General features: G+C 44.1%; 1 protein-coding gene and 1 non-coding gene across 2 annotated transcripts; both read left to right on the plus strand.

Moving 5' to 3' along the window:
- Window positions 1-10,440: 10,440 nt before the first annotated feature.
- Window positions 10,441-13,697, plus strand: LOC125544962 (co-chaperone protein p23-1). Its single transcript, XM_048708771.1, has 6 exons — window positions 10,441-10,662; window positions 12,122-12,308; window positions 12,403-12,562; window positions 12,655-12,683; window positions 12,761-12,851; window positions 13,406-13,697. Exons 1-6 carry the CDS (start codon window positions 10,658-10,660, stop codon window positions 13,459-13,461), a joined length of 528 nt encoding a protein of 175 aa, XP_048564728.1. The 5' UTR covers window positions 10,441-10,657; the 3' UTR covers window positions 13,462-13,697.
- Window positions 11,629-11,708, plus strand: TRNAL-UAG (transfer RNA leucine (anticodon UAG)). Its single transcript has one exon. It is a non-coding gene; the product is annotated as a tRNA-Leu (tRNA).
- Window positions 13,698-22,118: the final 8,421 nt, after the last annotated feature.

Below are 22,118 nucleotides of genomic sequence, written 5' to 3' on the forward strand. Positions count from 1 at the left end.
CTTACTAGATGCTCGCTCTTTTGCTATGCCTATGCTGTGATACCTAACATTTTCTTATCATGCCTCCCATATTGCCATGTCTAACCTTTAACCCACCTTGTCCTAGCAAACCATTGTTTGGCTATGTTACCGCTTTGCTCAGCCCCTCTTATAGCGTTGTTAGTTGCAGGTGAAGATTGGAGTTTGTTCCATGTTGGAACATGGATTGTTGTTGGGACATCACAATATCTCTTATTATATTAATGCATCTATATACTTGGTAAAGGGTGGAAGGCTCAGCCTTATGCCTGGTGTTTTGTTCCACTCTTGCCGCCCTAGTTTTCGTCATATCGGTGTTATGTTCCCGGATTTTGCGTTCCTTACACGGTTGGGTTATAATGGGAACCCCTTGACAGTTCGCCTTGAATAAAACTCTTCGAGCAAGGCCCAACATTGGTTTTACCATTCTCCACCTAGCCTTTTCTTTCCCTTGGGTAGGCCTGCCCAAGGGTCATCTTTATTTAAACCCCTGGGCCAGTGCTCCTCTAAGTGTTGGTCCAAACTGAGCGATGTCCGGAGCTACCAGGGGCAACTCTGGGCTGGCCCACCCGACGTCTGGCTCATCCGGTGTGCCCTGAGAACGAGATATGTGCAGCTCCTATCGGGATTTGTCGGCACATCTGGGTGGCTTTGCTGGTCTTGTTTTACCATTGTCGAAATGTCTTGTAACCGGGATGCCGAGTCTGATCGGATTGTCTTGGGAGAAGGAATATCCTTCGTTGACCGTGAGAGCTTGTGATGGGCTAAGTTGGGACACCCCTGCAGGGATTTGAACTTTCGAAAGCCGTGCCCGCAGTTATGGGCAGATGGGAATTTGTTAATGTCCGGTTGTATAAAACCTGAATCTTATCTTAATTAAAATGCATCAACCGCATGTGTAACCATCATGGTCTCTTTCCGGCGGAGTCCGGGAATTGAACACGGTGTTGGAGTTATGCTTGACGTAGGTTGTTCTAGGATCACTTCTTGATCATAGTTCATTGACCGTGCCTTTGCCTCCTCTTCTCGCTCTCATTTGCGTATGTTAGCCACCATATATGCTAGTGCTTGCTGCAGCTCCACCTCTCATACCTTTCCGTACCTATAAGCTTAAATAGTATTGATCGCGAGGGTGTGAGATTGTTGAGTCCCCGTGACTCACAGATTACTTCCAAAACCAGTTTGCAGGTGCTCGATGATACCGTACAGGTGACGCAACCGAGCTCAAGGAGGAGCTCGATGAAGATCTTGTCCATTGTGTTGTTTCCGTTTCCAGTTGATCAATAGTGGAGCCCAGTTGGGGCGATCGGGGATCTGTAGCATTAGGGGTGGTCTTCTTTTATTTTGGTTCCGTAGTCGGACCTTGATTGTATCTGGATGTTGTAATGCTTTATTCATGTAATTGTGTGAAGTGGCGATTGTAAGCCAACTTTGTATCTCTTTCCCTTATGTATTACATGGGTTGTGTGAAGATTACCTCACTTGTGACATTGCTTTCAATGCGGTTATGCCTCTAAGTCGTGCTTCGACACGTGAGAGATATAGCCGCATCGAGGGCGTTACACTCAGCCCTCAGGAGCAACCTTGTGTATGTCTAACAGGAAAGGTGATCTCACATAGTATATGGTGCGATTTCTGATTCAATTCAATCTCCTGCCAAAGCGAGCACGAAGCATGATCTCGCCTTTTAAATGGGATTTGGTTTTTCAATGGAAGGGGGAAATCCAGTAGGAGGGGGTGGTGGGAGGTGAGACAAAAAAATTGGACAAAAATAAACCGTACCGGGCTGCCAACTCCCCCTTTAGGAATAGAGACTATGAACCAGAGATTGATTTTCTAGTGTCTTTTTTTATCGCTCACTATAGAATCATTTAGTTTGTGAAGTTGCTTTGGTGACTGATGCTTTATTTTGTTCCACGTGTATTTGAATCTCTGACTTGGAAGTTTTGTTCCCATGACACTCATGGTTACGTGCAATGAAATGGATGGATGATGGTGAGCGACCAACGATATACGCCTCGCCGGTCTATAGAATGTTGGGGGGGGGGGGCTTGGAAGCAGGCGGTGGAGGCGCCTATATGTGTGTGTGAGGAGGTGGCCTTATTAGTTGAAGGCAGGGGAGAACTGACTCGACTTGTCTTGTTTGTTGCAATTTATTGCATGTGCAGTAGTTGCTTGAAAGAGAAGTAGTGTGGTGTATGTAATGTCCCCCCTAGATGAAGTAATGTAGACAGATGGGCTTTAGTAAAAACTGGAGCACACACAAACCTTGCTTTTCTTCATCGAAACGGTTGTGCACATGAAACAGTGTGCACGATGGCCCTATATAGCGGTGAGTGGCTGTCTATTGCCATTCATGGATAGCTTGATTGGTTTGTCGTCCAGAATTCGTGGGCACAATGTCATCCCTGGTGTTATAGGATGGAGTAATAATCAGGAAATATAGTGTATAATATGGTTAGTGTCCCACGTAAATATGAAAAAGAAACGACCTGCCGTTATTTTGGAGAAAGCTTAACAAATTAGAGATGGAGATAGAGAGATCACCTCCCCACAATTAACGAATCAGAGATAGATACCACGCGACATATGTGATAAGCAATCTAAACAATTTTAAAAAATAAACAAATATTGCTAATCCAGAGTACTCAAATACTATTTAACTTTTGATAGTCTGAAATACTAAAAGAATTAAACAAGTATTGCTAATCCAGAGTACTCAAATGCCATCATTTTCCCTAATTCATGCAGTAATATTTTTACAGAACATTTCTCGAATCACATTGAGCTGGAGAAGAAGATATTCATCCCCGTTACAACACACGGGCAATTGCCCAGTAAGCTAAACAACGTCAACCCTATAGGTTCGAATTATGCATCATGGTACTAGTGGATGACAAGTGGAGTAATAATACCAAGAGTTAATTTGGGAAAAGTAGTGCCATGCACCACAGCTTAGTGATGCTATCTTATTTAGGAGATATAAATTACTTGGAAGATCTTAACCAGCCCTTGATCTTAAATAGACCGAATTGTGATGAACTCCCTTGAGCCGCCGAACAAGACATTGACAAAGAATTACTCTGCTCAGAACCGAGAGCACAAGAATGAATGAACTAAAAAAACGCCGGAATCATGAAGAAAAAGAAGAGGAAAAGTAGAAAAGATGCCTGCGCTTCTGCAAGGAGAACAACCGAATTACCTCAAACACACCCCTCCTTGCTTGTCCAATCAACCCCACACTACTCGTAAAGGAGATAAGATTTCAAGAAGAAACCAGCAACGAAGGTCAGGCCATGGCTCCCCGCAAGACCTAGCGCCGCCTGCTAGTCCTAGAACTCCTCCGTCCTGCCCCGACGGTGGTGAGAAGCACTGGGCGGGTCATACGGACGACAAGGCCCAAGGCCCAGTATGCCGGTTCGTATGATGATAGGCCGGTTTAAGATGAAAGGTATAAGGACTATTCTCCTACAAAGGAAGCAAGACTAGGACTCCATTTGTAATAGAGTAATCATAATCCTACTAGGACTAGTCATGTAACTCGCCTCTTCAACATATATAAGGAGGGGCAGGGCACTCCAAGAGGGACAGAAAATAATCGCTAAGGCTAGACACAAGGGGGGCCGGCTTGTGCGGCGACTCCCTCATGAGCATAATGAGACCTAGTCACAAACAGCATGTAGGGCTATTACCAGATGATGTTTCCCGGGGCCCGAAGCTGTCTAAATCCTTGTCTTATGTGTTGACCTGCCTCGCGTCTCTCGTCCCGCTCAATCCCTCTCAAGCTACCACATATATTTTTTTACAAAAGAGAGCATACTCTCCGATTTCCATTAAAAGAAATCACCATGTCTTACAGGGCAAAGCAAAATAAAACTACAAATGCAACATAAACTCCACCCCCCAAACACAGTCTTTCACCACCCCTACTGAGGGGGGGGGAGGAAAGCCACCCCCCCCCATTTATCCTCGAGGCAGCAACCTACAGGGATGAACCAAAGCATAGGCTCAAAACAAGAACCCAGCCCTGGTAGGGAAACATGTCTTCTAGAGGCATACATCATTATTAAAGTTTTAACATCAAAGATCAAAGGCAGACTGAAAAAAAAACAAGGAGAGCAAGCTTTTTGCAGCAGAAGCAGTTGTTCTTCGCAGCATCAGAATTTTGTCTCGAAGCAGGTTAGTATTGATCACCCCATAATTCTTCCAGTCTTCAGGAACCGTCCATGAGCTTCTTTGAACATTTCTTCCGCCACCTCACTCACTTGTTTCACTCCAGCCTCCATCATCTTACTTCTTACGGGGTTTGTCTGCAAAACATTCGAATCATTCAAATTTCTAAGAAGCAGGTTAACAGGTATACAAGGGTCATTCACCCTGTTATTATAAAAAAATAATGCTATTTCTCAGTTTCTAAATGGTCAAGCAAATTGCTGATATGCCTATCATGACCAAACCCTTCTCATCTTTACCGAAAGTCTTTACCCAGGTTCTCATTATTGTATCAAGATTTTCTAGAATGTTTCTCAAATTAAAAGCACATTTCAGACTGTTCCATAACAATCTAGCAACTGAACAAGAGAGGAAGAGGTGATTAATATTTTCTCTATGTCCACAAAAAGGACATCTATCATCCCCCTTCCACCCCATATGGAGCAAGTTGTCTTTGGTAAGTATGCTATTCTTAAGAGCCAGGCACATGAACACCTTGATTCTGGGTGGCATTTTAATTTTCCACATGTAGAGGTGTGGGTATTTGATCCCATTCTCAACCAAGTGTCTGTAGAAGGATTTTATAGTATATACCCCTTTTTTGGTCAATGTCCACTTCACCTCATCTTTATCATCATTTAAAGTCACCGAACTGCAGGCTTCTTTAATATGTTCCCAGAGCTCTCTAGCATCTCCTATCAAAGTTCTTCTGAAACGAACATTATCTAAACTGTTTTCTAACACCTACTTAATTGTTTTCTTTTTATCAAAACAAAGCTCATATAGTCTAGGGAAGTTTTTACTGAGTGGAGCAGATCCAATCCACCACTCTTCCCAAAAGCGTACTTTATCCCCTTTTCCAACTGTAAACTTACATAAAGAGGCAAAACGGTCTCTATGTTTCAATATCTCCCTCCAGAATTGGGAATCTCCTTGTTTGGCAAGTACACTGCCCAGGTTTTTATTCTTAATATATTTCTTCCAGATGATATCTTGCCACAACCCCTCAGTTGTGTATAATTTCCACCACCATTTACACATCAAAGATTTGTTCATGTGTGTGAGATTTTGAATTCCCAACCCACCCATATCCTTTGTCCTGCACACCTCAGGCCACTTAACTAAATGGTATTTCTTTTTTTGGTCGTTCACCTGCCATAATAGTCTGGCTCTAAAGAAATCCATGCGTTTTTCTACCCCAATGGGGATCCCATAAAAGGACACCATAAAATAAGGTATGCCTGTCAAAGATGACTGAATCAGTGTAACCCTCCTGCACTAGCAAGCATTCTACCTTGCTAGGTTTCACATTTTGTCTCCATCTTGTTCTCGAGAGGTTTGCAATGTTTATTGCAAATTCTATTTTTATCTATATGCAGTCCTAGATATTTCATAGGTAAGGCACCCACTGGACATGTATTTTTTTGCATATTCATCTTTTTTATCAATGGCTTCCCCAAATAGGAAGATCTCACTTTTGTGAGTTGATCTTCATCCCAGACATTTGTTCAAAAAGGCACAAAATATATTTCAAGTTGTGTGCACTTTCCATATCATCTTGTAATAATAAGATAGTATCATCTGCATATTGTAACATATTAACCCCATTTGGAATATATTCATTTAGAACCCCTTTCACCAGACCATTTTTTCTAGCATTATCCAACATAATTGCTAGAGCATCAGCAGCCAGATCAAAGTTAAGAGGGGACAGGGAATCCCCCTGCCTCAATCCTTTGTGAGTTGGGAAATATTTTCCTAAATTCCCATTAACTTTGACACAAACTTTTCCCCCTCTAATAGTTTCCATTACCCAATCTATCCAAATATCTGGGAATGCTTTCAACCTCAACATTTGAAAGAGGAAGGACCATTTTATTTTTTCATGTGCCTTTTCAAGATCAATTTTCAAAAGCATATCACTTTGTTTTTTCTTTTTAATGTTGTTCAAAGCTTCATGAAGGATCAATACCCCTTCCATGATATATCTGCCTTTAACAAAAGCAGTCTAGACAGGGGAAATAACATCAGCAACTACCAAATTCAACTTGTTCATTAACACCTTTGTAATGATTTTAAAGCAGACATTCAGCAAGCAAATTAGTCTGAATTTTTGTATTTTATTAGCATCCTTTCCTTTTGGGACTAGAGTTATAATCCCATAATTTAATCTACTTATATCAATTTTCCTATTAGCAAAGTCATCAAGTAAAGCTTTGAGATCATGTTTCACCAGTTTCCCAATAGTGCTGATAAAATTCAGCTGTGAACCCATCTGGTCCAGGTGATTTATTGTGTGCCATTTTAAAAAAAACCTTCTTGATTTCCTCTAAAGAAAATTCTTCAATCAGAATTTTTTTATATCCCTCCTTAATCTTAGCTGGGTTATCAATACTTAATGAGACAGAAGAATTATCAGGTGGGCCAAATAGGTTTTTGTAGAAAGAGGTGATATAATCTATAAGATTTTCCCCCCTCTATCACCCCCCTCATCATGTTCTAATCTGTTAATTCTATTTCTTCTAAGCCTCCCATTTGCCTTGGCATGGAAAATTTTGGTATTGCTATCTCCCTCCAGAATCTCATCAATTTTGGCTCTTTGCCTCCACTTAGTCTCCTCCTGTTTAAGGAGTCTATCAAGTTGGGCCCTCAATTCTATCTGTTCTTTTCTATCAGCAGATGTAAGGCCATTTACCTCACAATGTTTATCAATAATATCCAATTTCATTAGAATATCCTTTTCTAGCTCCATATACCAGGCATTCATATTTCTATTCCAACCTTTAAGTTTAGGTCTTAGATTTTTAAATTTCCCTAGCAATCTATCTATACTGTCCCCCTTAATATTTGGATCATTCCAGACCTTCTGGACAATTTCATTAATCCCTTCCCCCAGGAACCAAGCATTTTCAAATCTGAAAATTGGATCAGTTTTTTCAAAGTCCCCAGAATCCAGGAAAAGAGGAGTCTGGTCAGATTTTTCTCTAGTTAAAGTTGTAACTTAGGTTAAGGGATAAGCCTCTTCCCACTCATTGCTACAGAGAATTCTATCCAGCTTTTCAAAGTAGGAATGGGCAGGTTATTCCCCCATGTGAATTGTCTCCCATTCATATCAAGCTCTCTCACCCCAGCTTGTTCTAAGATGGCATTGAACAAAAAAACTCCAATGTCCAAGTGACCCTGGTTTGTTTTTCTCACTAGCTTTCCTAATAATATTAAAGTCCCCTCCAATCAAGATGGGATTGACACAATTCTGAAAAACCCTGGACAACTCAATAAGAAATATAGCTTTTCTTTCTGGTTGTGCATCTCCATAGATCACCAGTAGGTCCCAAATTAGCCTACTTTTAGCATCTTGGACTGTCATTTTTATATGATAGTCCCCCTCATCTTGTGAGATCACATCTAATGTGGTATAATTAACCCCCAATAGGAGACCACCAGATTTCCCCCTAGCTGGAGTGAAATGCCAGTGAAAATCCCTTCCTGCATAAATTTGCTGCAAGTCATTCCTAGAAAATTGTTGTCTCACGGTCTCTTGTAAACCCAAGAAATCAATCTTCATATCCATAATCATTTCCTTAAGGAATCTTTTTTTGATATTCCCCCAAATCCTCTCATATTACAAAAAATACCTCTCATCTTTTCTTCTTCTTTTTCTTGATAAAAGATTCTAGGGTCTTAATAGCAGAGGCAGTTTTAACTCCAGAAACTCTGGTAGTTTTACCCCATTTCCCCTTTTTTTAATGAGAAAAACCCTCTAAGGAGTTCTTAGTCTTCTTCCTCTTCCTCTTCTCTCTCATTTTCCCCTTGATTTAATAGATCTTCTAGAGTATGTTCTCCAGTATCAATAATATCAAGGTCCTCAGGCAGAGAGGTTTGTTTTTGATTATTGCTATAATCCACTAACCACATATCAATTCTAGCCTGTTCAGCCATTTTTATTAACTCCAAATTATGGTTAATAATGTCAGGTTTGTTTCCCAAATTAACTCCCACCCCCTTAGCAATCTTTTGCAGGAGACTATTAGTTTTAGAGATGATATCAGAGGGTGTGGACTCACCATAGTTATTCTTCTAAGCCACTCTCTCTTCTGCCAGCTCAGTGATCGTACGGTCTTCTTTGCCTTTCAATCTGGTGCATCTCCTTAGTTCTTCTTACTCTAGGGATTCCAATTCTCCTTTCTCAGCCTTTTTGACTTTTGTTCCAAAGGAATAAGTTTCCTGGTTTGTAGTATAGTCCACTGGCTCCATATAGCCCAGGCCCACAGCCCGATCAATCAGCTCGAGGTCTGTCATTTCCTCCCCCTCCACCTTCTTATCTTCTTATGCTGCTCCCTCCTCAATGTCCTCTTTTTCATCTTCATTTTCAGTGTTTTTCCCCTGACTGTGACCCCCTCACCTCTTTATTTACTTTCAGATTAATTTGCAACAGTTCATGTTGTCTCTGAACCTCCTTTCTAGAGTTTTTCTTATGATATCCATTTCTTTTCTCCTCTTTTCCTCCAACATAAGTTGCGCAGTCTGCCTGGCTGCTAATTCCTCTGCCTTTTGTAATCTCACCCTCAAACTTTCTTCTTCACCCAGAGTGTCTCTAACAGTGACTGTCTCTGTCTTTTCTTTGGCTATCTCATTTTTCTGACACTTGTCCTCTTTTTTGAGCACCACTTGTTCATACTGTTTCAACCCCAAGTTCCCCAGACTGACATTTGTTTTCCCAGACTCAGATTGTTTGCTCTTTTTCTGCATCTCATTCTCTCTCTGTGTTTCAGAACTCTCCAGGTCAAGATAATCAAATATTTTCCTTTTATTCCCCTCGTCAAACTTGTACCACCCCTGTTCTGCAACAGAATCAAACTCAAAGCCAATGTCATAAAGCAGCAGGTCTTTTGTAGTTATTTCAGTGCCAGTAGGGATTTTATGTAGGTCTCTCATTCCCACCTCCACCCTGATTTCTTCCCTGGAATATATGTGTTCTATATCCACTTCAACCACTGGCCCCAGCTGAACCAATTTCACATGCACCCAGGTAATGTCTCAGAGTATCAGGAACCCCCCACATCTTAATCCAAACTGAGTGAAGTTTCCCTTTTGCTTTATCATCAGGACTCCAGAAATCGACCTCCACCATAGCTCCTGTGCCAAGCAGAGTAAACTTGCCAAAGTTTTGAGCTCCACCAGCTTGGCCTTACTAGGGAATCTCATAGGAAAAGATTTTGGACTCTGAAATTTGACTCTCCAAGTCCATCCCTAGTCAAACATCTTGCTGAAGCCATAGGCCACAGTGGTGTCATTTAACTGTCCTTCATGCACAGTAACCAAAGCCATGAGATTTATGTGTTCAGCAGCTACAATATTTTTAATGTTCTGAACCAGAAGGCATCCCAATCCCCTGGCCCCATAACCAACATACTTGGCAATTGGTTTAGTCTGTTTCAGCATAGTACACTCTTCAGTACTGTGAGATGGCCTCTGGCACACCACACAGAAAACCTTGTTTTTGCATTCACTCTTCATGTGTCCCTGTTCTTTGCAGCTACCACATAGATGCGCTGGCCTCACGACTAAGTCCTTTCAACGAGGACATCTGCCGTGACAATTTCACGACAACGGCCTTCTTGAGGCCCCTGCAGCGCTGCTTGCCGCACTTGTGCGCTTGCTGCTCCAACAGCCACCACCCGAGCACGGCCCCGGTCCCGGCCCCCGCGAGCGGCGCGGCCGAGGCCGGATGGAGCAGCGCGCGTGCCTCGAGCAGCAGCAGCCTGACGTGCGGGCCCACGAGGAAGCCCAGCGCAACGAGGACGGCGAGCAGCACGAGCGCGTCCACCGCGGCCATCGACGAGTGGTCGCAGAAGGGCTCAACCGGATTCAATGTGTCCCGCAGGTTAATTTGACAGAAAGACGGGGGAATCTGTAAAATGTGCGGCAACGACCGGCCTGATCCAGCTGGCGCCACTTGGCTGCTTCTGATTGGCCCAGGACTAAACATGCACATCAGAGACAAGTTCTATGACTGCATAGTTAGCTTTTACAAGTTTTAGGACCAAACCATCACATGCATGACAAATTGAAGGACCTGCGATGTTATTATCTCAAAAAATAAATCAGAGTAGATGATGTAAAAAAGGAAAACCAGAAAATCTCAAAAAGAAAAAAGAAAAATCAAACCCGAAGGACATCGAACGATCCAGAGCCTTACCGAAGCAGCTAAGGCAGCCCCTATTTACGGCTTTGCCCTCATTGACCTCCCTCCTATCCCCTTCCACTCCGCCGCAACCCCTTCCTCAACATTCTTGCTCGTCGTTTCCTCCGCCTCTCTCTCCTCAGGCAGGCGCTCTCCCTCCCCTCCTGGTCCTGGTGCCGCGACTCTTCTGAACCCTAAACCGCAGATCCCCGCACGGCAGGAGCGGGATTTCCTCCAGCAATCATGAGGTGATAGCCGCTCGCGATCCTTCTCTGTGCGTTCTCTTGTTCTAATTGATTGACGAGATTCATGTGCGGTCGCGTGGTTGATTTTGTGGTAGGTCGCCATGCCGCCGGCTGACCGGGCTGGGCTGGGCTGGGCTGGGCTGGGCTGGGATTGATTGACGGGGCGCTGCTATTTTAGTTTGGTTATTACAGTATTGGATTCTGCGTATGGTCTTCTTGTCTGTCTGTCTGTCATATACAGTAGTACTAGTTTGTTTAGTCAGTTAGATTGGATTGGATCATGGCTCTGGAAGGTGGGACTTTGCAGTCTGGACATTGCGCCTTGTAAGTTACTGCTGTATTTCTTGGTTAGGCGGCACAAGCGTGCGTGTTATTGCGGTTTGTGATGTCCTAGGTTTTTTGTTCAGAGGGCCGCCCTGTCTTGGCGTTCCAGAGCATGATTGGTTGATTACCATTTGTTTGGCCAACCTCACAGACTATTGGATGGAAAATCAAGTGGCAAGGTTTTGTTTGGATGTTGCGCCTTGTGTGTGCCCCAATTCTTTGGTTGTTTGTTTGTGTGTGATCTTTAGAGATCATTTTTGTGGTGTGATCTCTAGCGACATCAACAATTCTTTGCTGGTTTGGTTGCTTCAGACTCTAGGTTATCAATTATTTGTATTGTTTCTAATTGGTTATCAATTATTTGGAGGTCTCTTATTGAATCCTATCTGTTCTCGCACCAAGAAATTGGTTATCAATTACTCCCTCTGTCCCAAAAAGTTTTTTACTCAAATGGATGTATCGCGAGTACTACACATACATGATCACTAGTTTGAGAAGTAGCCTGTTAGCATATGGATCAAGGATAGGACAAAATATGTATATACTGGAAGCAAGACTATTTTCTCTCTCGGATAAGCTGTATATGTAACACTGTGAGTTGTGATTACCATGACTATATGGCCAATACAGATAATTAAGCATCAAGACAGTTTGGCCGAGTGGTCTAAGGCGCCAGATTTAGGCTCTGGTCCGAAAGGGCGTGGGTTCAAATCCCACAGCTGTCAAACTTTTTTTTCAATGTACCTTTTATTTTTCTCCATTCTGTAAATCCACTAATCTTGTAGAAGTGCACTAATCATTACTAAATTAGATTAATTATGTCCATTGCACCTTGGAGTTGGGACCTGGGAGTCTGGACATTGCGCCTTGTAAGTTGCTGTATTTCTTGGTTAGTAGGCACAAGCATGCGTGTTATTGCGATTTGTGATATCCTAGGTTTTTGCTAAAAGGGCTGCCCTGTTTTGGTGTTCCAGAGCATGATTGGTGGCTGATTACCATTTGTTTGGCCAACCTCACGAAAAGTTGCCATTTTTTGGCCAACAAATTGTCTGGCCATTTCTTATTTGTTGATAATGATTTTCATGATTGTAGAAATGAGATTTGATTGAAATCGTGACGGGGATTGTTTTGAGTGCAGTCGCCACCCGAGCACTAAGTGGGCGCAGAGGCTGGACAAGGTTTACTTGACGATTGAGCTGCCCGACGCAAAGGATGTGAAGCTCAACCTGAGGCCTGATGGCCATTTCAACTTCTCAGCAAAGGCCCCTGCTGATGACATGCAGTATGAGCTTGACCTTGAGCTCTTTGATGCTGTCAGTGTTGAGGTTGGTGTCTGCAATTACTGGCAAATGTCATCTTCTTGGGGGTGCACTTTTTACATGCTGACTGCTGTTATTTATGTGTTTACATTACATGCAGGAGAGCCAAGCGGCTGTTGCCCCGAGGACTATATGCTACCTTGTCAAGAAAGCTGAGGGCAAGTGGTGGCCTAGGCTGCTCAAGAAGGAAGGTAGGCCACCTGTGTTCCTGAAGGTTGACTGGGATAAATGGCAAGATGAGGATGATGAAGATGCCGGATGTAAGTAATGTGGTTCAAACATGTGTTTGTTTGGGTCCTATACCATACTTCACTGTTCGGGGTGAACTGACCTCAGGTTATCTGTCTCGCAGTTGGTGACTTTGGTGATATGGACTTCTCGGTATAGGCCTGGTACAATATTTCTTCGCTTACCAAGTAAATGTTAGCAAGGCTTCTCATTCTTCTTTGTGATTGCAGAAGCTGGACATGGGAGGTGGTGATGACGACGATGATGATGAGATTGAGGAGGAGGAGGATGAAGACAATGTGGTTGACAGTGCTAACAAAGGTAGCTTATGATGTTTATCTTGCACCTCATGATTTGTTTGGGAGCATGTGGCTGTTCAAGGCTTCATATTTCCGTCCTGCTATTTGATTAGTGCCATGCTGATAATGTTCAGAACGAGGATACTAGTAAGACATTTTGCTGAATCCTACTCTTAATTATTTAGCCTTTTAGTGGTGAACCCTCAGTTTTTCTGCAAGTCCAATTTGAGAGTAGCATAGACATATCTTCAGTGTTGCTTCCATAATCTGCCCATCACATAAACATGTCTGTGGAATTGTCGAACTCTGTCCAGTGTTGTTGAATGCAAGTCGAGGCAACTGCCTTAAACCATCTGTTCCAAGAACAGTACAGAAAGACTTTGGCTGGCCTTCTCTTTTGTGAATTATTACAAAATTTTGATTTGGTCTATTTATTGCAACCTAGCATAAATAACTTGACCATTTCGAAAAAATACAAAGAACTTCTGGAGTCTGGTCTCGACTCTTGGATGTTGAAAATGGATTTTATGGGTAGTACTGTGTGCTGAACTACTAACCATGTTGCTGTAAATGCAGGTGATGTAGATGCTGAGGCAGAGCCGGGGAGCAAAGGAGGGGTGGCGTTGCTGTAAATGCAGCTGATGATCATGGGATCTGTTTCTAGTGGCGAGGTAGAATTTTGGTGTGCGCCTGAATTTCGGTAGTACGTAGAGGTGGTGTTGGTAGCTTTTGGCCTGGGGCTATCTGTAGTGTTCAACGTTATTCTGCACCTTTTGTTTAATTTTAGACCTGCTATGGTACTGTAATTACATGAGATTGTGGTGTCACGTATCTCAGATAATATAAGATTGCTTACTGTTGATGAAAACATGAAATAGCTTAAATGTAGGCGATATGTAGAACTGACAGGATTTTACTAGAGATATAACATTTTGTAGTCGGCATCGATTGCAGTACCCGGTTCATCATCGCACGTCAAAGGACAATGAAATTAAATACAGATACAGATGCGAAAAGTGGTACTCCTATAGGTGAGGATGGCAAAAAAATCCATGAAGACAGTCTTTGACCGTCCATTAAAAAATCTATGGGTGAAAAATTATCAACATGCTTAAACCCGCTGGATATTCATACCCACCGGATATTTTTTGAGTCCTACCCATCGGATATTTATTAGGTCCTCTCAAGACATAAATAAGACCTAAAATTATGTTAATATAAGCTCTTTTGTTCTTCACCTTGTTGTAGGCTAGACTTCATTTATAAAAGTTAGACTTCATTTATAAAAGTTCTGACGGACATGACAGTAATCCAAAGACAATATCGAGCAAGCTCCTGTATGGTGGTGGCGTCGAGGGCATCAGGTCCGGCCTTGTGCGCGAGCAGCTTGACCCCCTGCACAAGTCACAGTAGTCTAGAGATTGGGATGGCGGCTGCCACCGAGCTTGTGCTGCAGCAAGAAAACACTTCCAGCTGTAGGTTTTTCAAGCAAGATCCAAAGCCATGAAAGCAAGCTGCTAAATAATTACATTATTTGCTAAGATAGAAGCTTATAAAAAAAGGGCTTACAATTAAGCAGCAGCAGGAACCAGTACCACGAATATGTTTTGATTAGTACAGAGTGAGCAGAATATGTAAATTCTTTTACGTTGGAGACGTGTCAACTGCTGAGTACGTCGCGGTCGCCGCCGGCACACCTCAACACCATGCCGCCAAGTATCACCAGCCAATACAACTTGAAGTTTTTGAAAGATCTGTCGTGCGTAGCATCTGTTGATCAGGCATGCCAAAGAGTAGCACCTGTTGGTCAGGCATGATTTAACATCTCCACCGAAGCTTCATTCAAGACGAAGCCGCTGCACCTCCTACCTCTGACTTCCAGCGCTGCTCCACAAACGATGTCCCATAGAGATAAACGGCACCGCAATGCTGCCATCGTCCGATATGGAAAACCAGATCCTAGGGTTTCCTCCGGGGCAGCATGAGTGGGTCGACAGTCGACAGTAGTTACAGAACGATGCCTTCATCAAGGTAACGCCACAGAATGCCGCCATCGTCCGTCGTCGGCTCAGTTTTTATCGGCAACTATGTCTCTCTGACTCCCAGCCGAAAGTAGATTACATATCTCGAGATCCGATCACCCAGCCTCAGACGGACAACCTCCAACATAGGAGATGACCACCATCGCAATAATCCTCGTGCACTACTAGGGAAAACCTTATACACAACATTTTAGCAATAGCGCTGGACAAAACAAGGCGCTACTGCTACTTAGTAGTAGCGTTTTTAAATAGACCGCGCTACTGCTACTACTTTAGCAGTAGCGCGTTCCGCGAAACCGTGTTGCTTCTATATTTGTAGTGGGAGTAGATGGCTAGCTTCACTTAGCAGTAGCGCGTACCACTGACCAGCGTTACTGCTACGGCATGTAGCAGTAGCGCGTTATTCTGAAACGCGTTACTACTTACTTACCTTATCCTGGAGCGGTTCACCCTCTCACACTCACTCCCTCTCACTCGCTCTCGCCCACGCCGAACCCGTACGTCGCCCGCCACCGTCGCGCTGCTCCTCGCCGAGGTACTCCCTCCTCCCCTCCCTCCTCCGGCCGCCCTCCTCCCACCGCCCCTCTCCCTCATCCTCCTCTGGCCGCCCCTCCCTCCTTCTCCTCCTCCGGCCGCCCCCTCCCCTTCCACCCCGCCCCCTCCCTCCTCCTCCGGCCGCCCCCTCCACCCTGCCCCCTCCCTCCTCCTCCTCCGGCCGCCCCCTCCCCCTCCCCCCGCCCCCTCCCTCATCTGATCCCACCAGCCTCCTCCCCCTCCTCCTCTCTCCTTCCCCCTCCCTCCATCTCTTTTTTCTGTTTTTCACTGTAGTTTTTTACTATTGTATAATGTAGTTTTTTTTACTGTTTTTAGTAAGTGTTTAAAATAATTAGTAAGTAAAGTAATAAACTAGTTGAACTAGTTTAGTTTTAGTAAGAACTAGTTGAATTAATAGAACTAATGTATTTTTAGTAAGAAAATTAATATAACTAGTTGAACTAGTTTATTTTTAGAAAGAACTACTTTATTTCTATTTATAGTAAGTTTATATTTAGTAAGAACTAGTTGAATTAATAGAACTAGTTGAACATGTCACATTTGTTGTTATTTTTTTAGTTTAAGCAATTATTCCCGCATCGATGTCGACGATGCCTATCCCGCATCCTCGTCGTCGATACCCGTCGTTCGCTAGGGTTTTAGTTGTATTAGTGATGTTATATGTATAATACTATTCGGGATGTATTAGTGATAACTTATAGGATTTTTGTTTTTGCAGAAATCAAGGAGCCCCTCCATCATCCCCGCCGTCGTCCCCGTCACCGACCCCCTCCGACCTCGAGGTGAGACCAGCCAAATCTCCATGTCAATATGAGTCCTATAAGATATGATGTAGATAAAAACATGTATATCTTGTGTTGCTCAAATAGGATATGTGGTTGCCCAAGTGGCCGGTCATGTTCAGGTTACACCTTCGAGTGGCCTATGTTTTGCCGGAGTGTTGATTAATTTCCGTTCCGGCAAATTTCAGGCGATCGATATGTCCTGTTTTAGCAAAGGTCATGCCGGAATTTTCCGTGAATTTTGACATGACTTGTGCTAGAATATGTAGGAAATATCGAGTGGCCTGGATTTTCTAAAAAGATAATTAAACGATATTTCGGGTTGACTTTAAGTCTGTCGAGGCCGAAGAATCCCGACTGTTGTCGTGGGGTGTAATGCACTCGGGGACAAGAAAAGACTCGACAGATCGATGGTCAACCCGTGATAAATAATAATGATCTAATTTAGGTTTTTTAGTACATATATTTAATTGTACAAGTTTAATATTTGAATTATGAACATAGAAAATGTCGTACTCGGGCGACAAAAGTCTCCCGGGGGAGTGCGACTGGTGCCACGATGACCGGGGTTCCTACGACAGGCCTCACCTGGACGAAGGTCGGCGCTTCAGCATTAAGCTCGAGGAGGCCTTCGATTGTGATACTGTAAGCTACGACGCAAAGTGTTTTTTTATAATTAAGCTCGACTTCTACTACTTCAACGTGTAATTTTCGTCTTTTACAATTCGACCAGATTATCCCATGCCATGCAAGACGCTATATCTTGGAGAGGATGGGTTTTGAAGATCATGAGAGGAATGAAACAAAGAAAATTAACCAAAGGACCCATCATGGTATGGATTTTGAGGTAAATCTATACAATTCTGAGAGCGTATCCCATTTTGGTTGCCCGGGTTGAGAAGCACTTTGCAAGATGTATGATTTTTAAGAGGGTATGTGATGTCTACTACACAACCTTCTTCTTGTAGACGTTGTTGGGCCTCCAAGTGCAGAGGTTTGTAGGACAGTAGCAAATTTCCCTCAAGTGGATGACCTAAGGTTTATCAATCCGTAGGAGGCGTAGGATGAAGATGGTCTCTCTCAAGCAACCCTGCAACCAAATAACAAAGAGTCTCTTGTGTCCCCAACACACCTAATGCAATGGTAAATTGTATAGGTGCACTAGTTCGGCGAAGAGATGGTGATACAAGTGGTATATGGATAGTAGATAAAAGTATTTGTAATCTAAAATTATAAAAACAGCAAGGTAACTAATGACAAACGTGAGTGTAAACGGTATTGCAATGCGTTGAAACAAGGCCTAGGGTTCATACTTTCGCTAGTGTAAGTTCCCTCAACAATACTAACATAATTGGATCACATAACTACCCCTCAACATGCAACAAAGAGTCACTCCAAAGTCACTAATAGCGGAGAGCAAACGAATAGATTATGTTAGGGTACGAAACCACCTCAAAGTTATTCTTTCCAATCAATCCGTTGGGCTATTCCTATAGGTGTCACAAACAGCCCTAGAGTTTGTATTAGAATAACACCTTAAGACAAAAATCAACCAAAACCCTAATGTCACCTAGATACTCCAATGTCACCTCAAGTATCCATGGGTATGATTATACGATATGCGTCACACAATCTCAGATTCATCTATTCAACCAACACAAAGGACCTCAAAGAGTGCCCCAAAGTTTCTACCGGAGAATCACGACGAAAACGTGTGCCAACCCCTATGCATAGGTTCATGGGCGAAACCCGCAAGTTGATCACCAAAACATACATCAAGTGAATCACGTGATATCCCATTGTCACCGCAGATATCCACGGCAAGACATACATCAAGTGTTCTCAAATCTTTAAAGACTCAATCCGATAAGATTACTTCAAAGGGGAAACTCAATTCATTACAAGAGAGTCGAGGGGGAGGAGAAACATAAGATCCAACTATAATAGCAAAGCTCGCGATACATCAAGATCGTATCATCTCAAGAACACGAGAGAGAGAGAGATCAAACACATAGCTACTGGTACATACCCTCAGCCCTGAGGGAGAACTACTCCCTCCTCGTCATGGAGAGCACCGGGATGATGAAGATGGCCACCGGAGAAGGATTGCCCCCTTCGGTAGGGTGCCGGAACGGGTCTAGATTGGTTTTCGGTGGCTACGGAGGCTTCTGGCGGCGGAACTCCTGATCTATCGTGTCCACGGATGTTTTTAGGGTATATGGAGATATATAAGCGGAAGAAATATGTCAGGGGGTCCACGAGGGGCCCACGAGGGTGGAGGGCGCGCCCTAGGGGGGTGGGCGCGCCCCCTGCCTCATGGCCGCCTCATAGGTCCCCCGGCATGCACTCCAAGTCTTCTGGGCTTCTTTCCTTTCAAAAATGAGTTCCGTGAAGTTTCAGGTCAATTAGACTCCATTTGATTTTCCTTTTCTTTGAAACCCTAAAATAGGGTAAAAACAGAAACTGGCACTGGGCTCTGGGTTAATAGGTTAGTCCCAAAAATGATATAAAAGTGTATAATAAATCCCATAAACATTCAAAACAGTAGATAATATAGCATGGAGCAATCAAAAATTATAGATACGTTGGAGATGTATCAACATCCCCAAGCTTATTTCTTGCTCGTCCTCGAGTAGGTAAATGATAAAAACAGAATTTTTGATGCTGAGTGCTACTTGGCATAATTTCAATGTAATTCTTCTTAATTGTGGCATGAATATTCAGATCCATAAGATTCAAGACAAAAGTTTATATTGACATAAAAATAATAATACTTCAAGCATACTAACAAAGCAATCATGTCTTCTCAAAATAACATGACCAAAGAAAGCTATTTTTTTAATAATATTTTTTTTATTAATTTGCACAAATATTACACTCAAAAAATAATTTTCGAAAATAATACATCGTCGGCCCGCAGCAGGCCGAGTGGACCTAGTCGGCCCACAGCAGGCCGACTGAGACCCTATCGGCTAGCTGCTGGCCGATTGGCCTGTCGGTCACCAGTTCAGGTCCAGTCGGCCAGTAGTGGGCCGACAGAGCCTAATTGGCCTGCTGTGGGCCGACAGCGACTAATTGGCCAGCTGCTGGCCGACAGGGACTAATTGGCCTGCTGTGGGCCGACTGATGCATGCCACCATTTTTTTCCCAAACGCTCCCTGGATTTTTTTATAAACTATGACATATTTCGTGCAACCCTTTGCCCGTAATATTTTCCCGCCATATGTTCGCGCCAACTCTTTCCCATCATATGTTCGCGCCAACTCTTTCCCGCCACCCGTTTCCCGCCATATGTTCGCGCTAGCTCTTTCCCGCCACCCGTTTCCCGCCAATCATTTCCCGCCATACCGCAGTCGTTCTTTCCCGCCATTTTCTCATCCCTACCTATAAAACCCCCTTCAGACAGAGGAGGATAAGCATTCCAGTGTAGTGTAGTTGAGATGTCCCATTGTCCTTTTGATCGTAGTTTTCACCCTGAGATGAGCAGGACTCTTCTGAGGCTAGCTACCGATTTCAGGATGGACAATAGGATAGTTTCATGGGACGAACTCACGGTAGTGACACCACCATAATGAATGAGTTGGTTCACGAATTACGTATGTCTGGGTGGCCTGAAAGGACCTATGAGGAGGTACGTATAGAACTTCTTAGGTTGCATGCAAGGTGGAAGAAGGTAGTGGAGCCGGAGAGTGAAACTTTTAGAAGGACTGCAGAAAAGCATCCATTTTTATGGACTGATGAGAGCGAGGACGAAGATGATATCTTCATGCCGCCGCTTCCGGGTTCTGCATCGTCAAAGAGCAAGAGTTTTGCATCGTCCAAGGGCAAGAGTACTGCATCCTCGAAGGGCAAGAGTTCTGCATCGTCCAAGGGTAAGAGTTCTGCATCCTCGAAGGGCAAGAGTTCTGCATCGACGGAGGATGACGATGATGACTTCATGTAGTTTTTATGATGTATGTTGTAAGTTTAGTCGTATGTACCGTTAATTTAGATGTAGTTCTATCTAGTTGTTTATACTGTCTTGTTGTACGAGCATTATGTTCTATCTAAATATGATGTTGTAGTTCGGATAACAGAGTACTAAAATAGAGTAGGCATATGTCTCATACATAAGTACATAGTCATTTGTCTCATACATAGAATAGACATAAGTCTCATACATAAGTAGACGGTCATGTCTCTACTGATAGATGGAAGCGTCAGTGACGGCGTCTGGCCTGGCGGGGAGGCGGATCTGGAAGCGGCGACCATCCGAACCTGTTAGGTGGCCTAATGTTACGAGGAGGAATTTCAGACTCTCCCTGGTCATGCTGTGTATCCTGTGTGGGTCCTGGTGGAGGAGTCGAATACATGTTCATCCACTGGGTGTGCTGCGACATCTGAGCATGTATGTTCTCCTCGGGATGTTGATCACTCCCCCACGTATCATGTGATGCTGACATAGACGCATGATATCTGTAGTCTCCTGCACGATGGAACATTCAGTCATGAAGAACGAGGTCGCCTCAATTAATATTGAAAACAATAAAAATGAAGACACTTACCTGCTGGTTGTGACATCTGCTCTGGCTCAAACACGAAGCTCGACGAGGGACCGTGCTGCTGTGGCTGTGGAGAAAACACGAAGCTCGACGAGGGACCGTGTTGCTGTGGCTGTGGAGAAAACACGAAGCTCGATGTGGGACCATATTGCTGTGGTTGCTGCCACGTTGAACTGCCAGGTTGGTCAGGACGGGGTGGCCTGGTTGTCGGCTGATGTGCTAGACGTGGACGTGGTTGATGTCGGTGCATGGAGTGACGCGGCTGCTGCTGCTGGTGCTGAACAACGTCAGTTCTCCGGGTGCACGTGATAGCCTCGTACACAGTCCATATCTTGTTCTAAATTCGTTCCAAGAAGGGCTGTAGCACTGGACGGTGTTGAAGAAGAGGTCCAGACGACAGTGGTCATCCAAAGGTGGTCACGTCCTGGTAGAGTTCGTGTGTCAAGGTAGCCTGCAAATTTCCATGACGATTAATAATGTATGTCTCTTGCACGTCAAAGTATGTGACAACATTACTTAAAGAAAATATATCTTACCGCGTACTGCCTAGAGCCCGAAGTGTCATAGCTCGGGTACATATCCGACAGAGTAGGATCCGGTATCTCCTCTAGGTGGGAGTGCTCAACGATGCGTAATCGTGTTCCGGTCATGTAGCTGTTGTGTTTCGTAGTAATTTCAAAAAATTTCCTACGCACACGCAAGATCATGGTGATGCATAGCAACGAGAGGGGGAGAGTGTGATCTACATACCCTTGTAGATCGACAACGGAAGCATTAACTTGGTTGATATAGTCGTACGTCTTCACGGCCCGACCGATCAAGCACCGAAACTACGGCACCTCCGAGTTCTAGCACACGTTCGGCTCGATGACGATCCCCGGACTCCGATCCAGCAAAGTGTCGGGGAAGAGTTCCGTCAGCACGACGGCGTGGTGACGATCTTGATGTACTACTGTCGCAGGGCTTCGCCTAAGCACCGCTACAATATTATCGAGGACTATGGTGGAAGGGGGCACCGCACATGGCTAAGAATATGATCAAGTGGATCAACTTGTGTCTCTAGGGGGTGCACCTGCCTCCATATATAAAGGTTCAAGGGAGGGGGGCCGGCCGGCCAGGAGGAGTCCTACTCCCTCTGGGAGTAGGACTCCCCCCTTTCCTAGTTGGAATAGGATTCGTGGAGGGGGGGGCAAGAGGAGAGAGAGGAGGAAGGGGGGCCGACCCCCTCTCCTTGTCCAATTCGGACCAAGGGGGGGAGGGGCGCGCGGCCCATCTCTGGCCACCTCTCCTCTCTTCCACTAAGGCCCACTAAGGCCCATATACCTCCCGGGGGGTTCCGGTAACCTCCCGGTACTCCGGTAAAATCCCG

Source organism: Triticum urartu, chromosome 1A (genome assembly GCF_056163025.1).
Source record: "Triticum urartu cultivar PI428250 chromosome 1A, HENAU_Tu73, whole genome shotgun sequence".
NCBI lineage: Eukaryota > Viridiplantae > Streptophyta > Magnoliopsida > Poales > Poaceae > Triticum > Triticum urartu.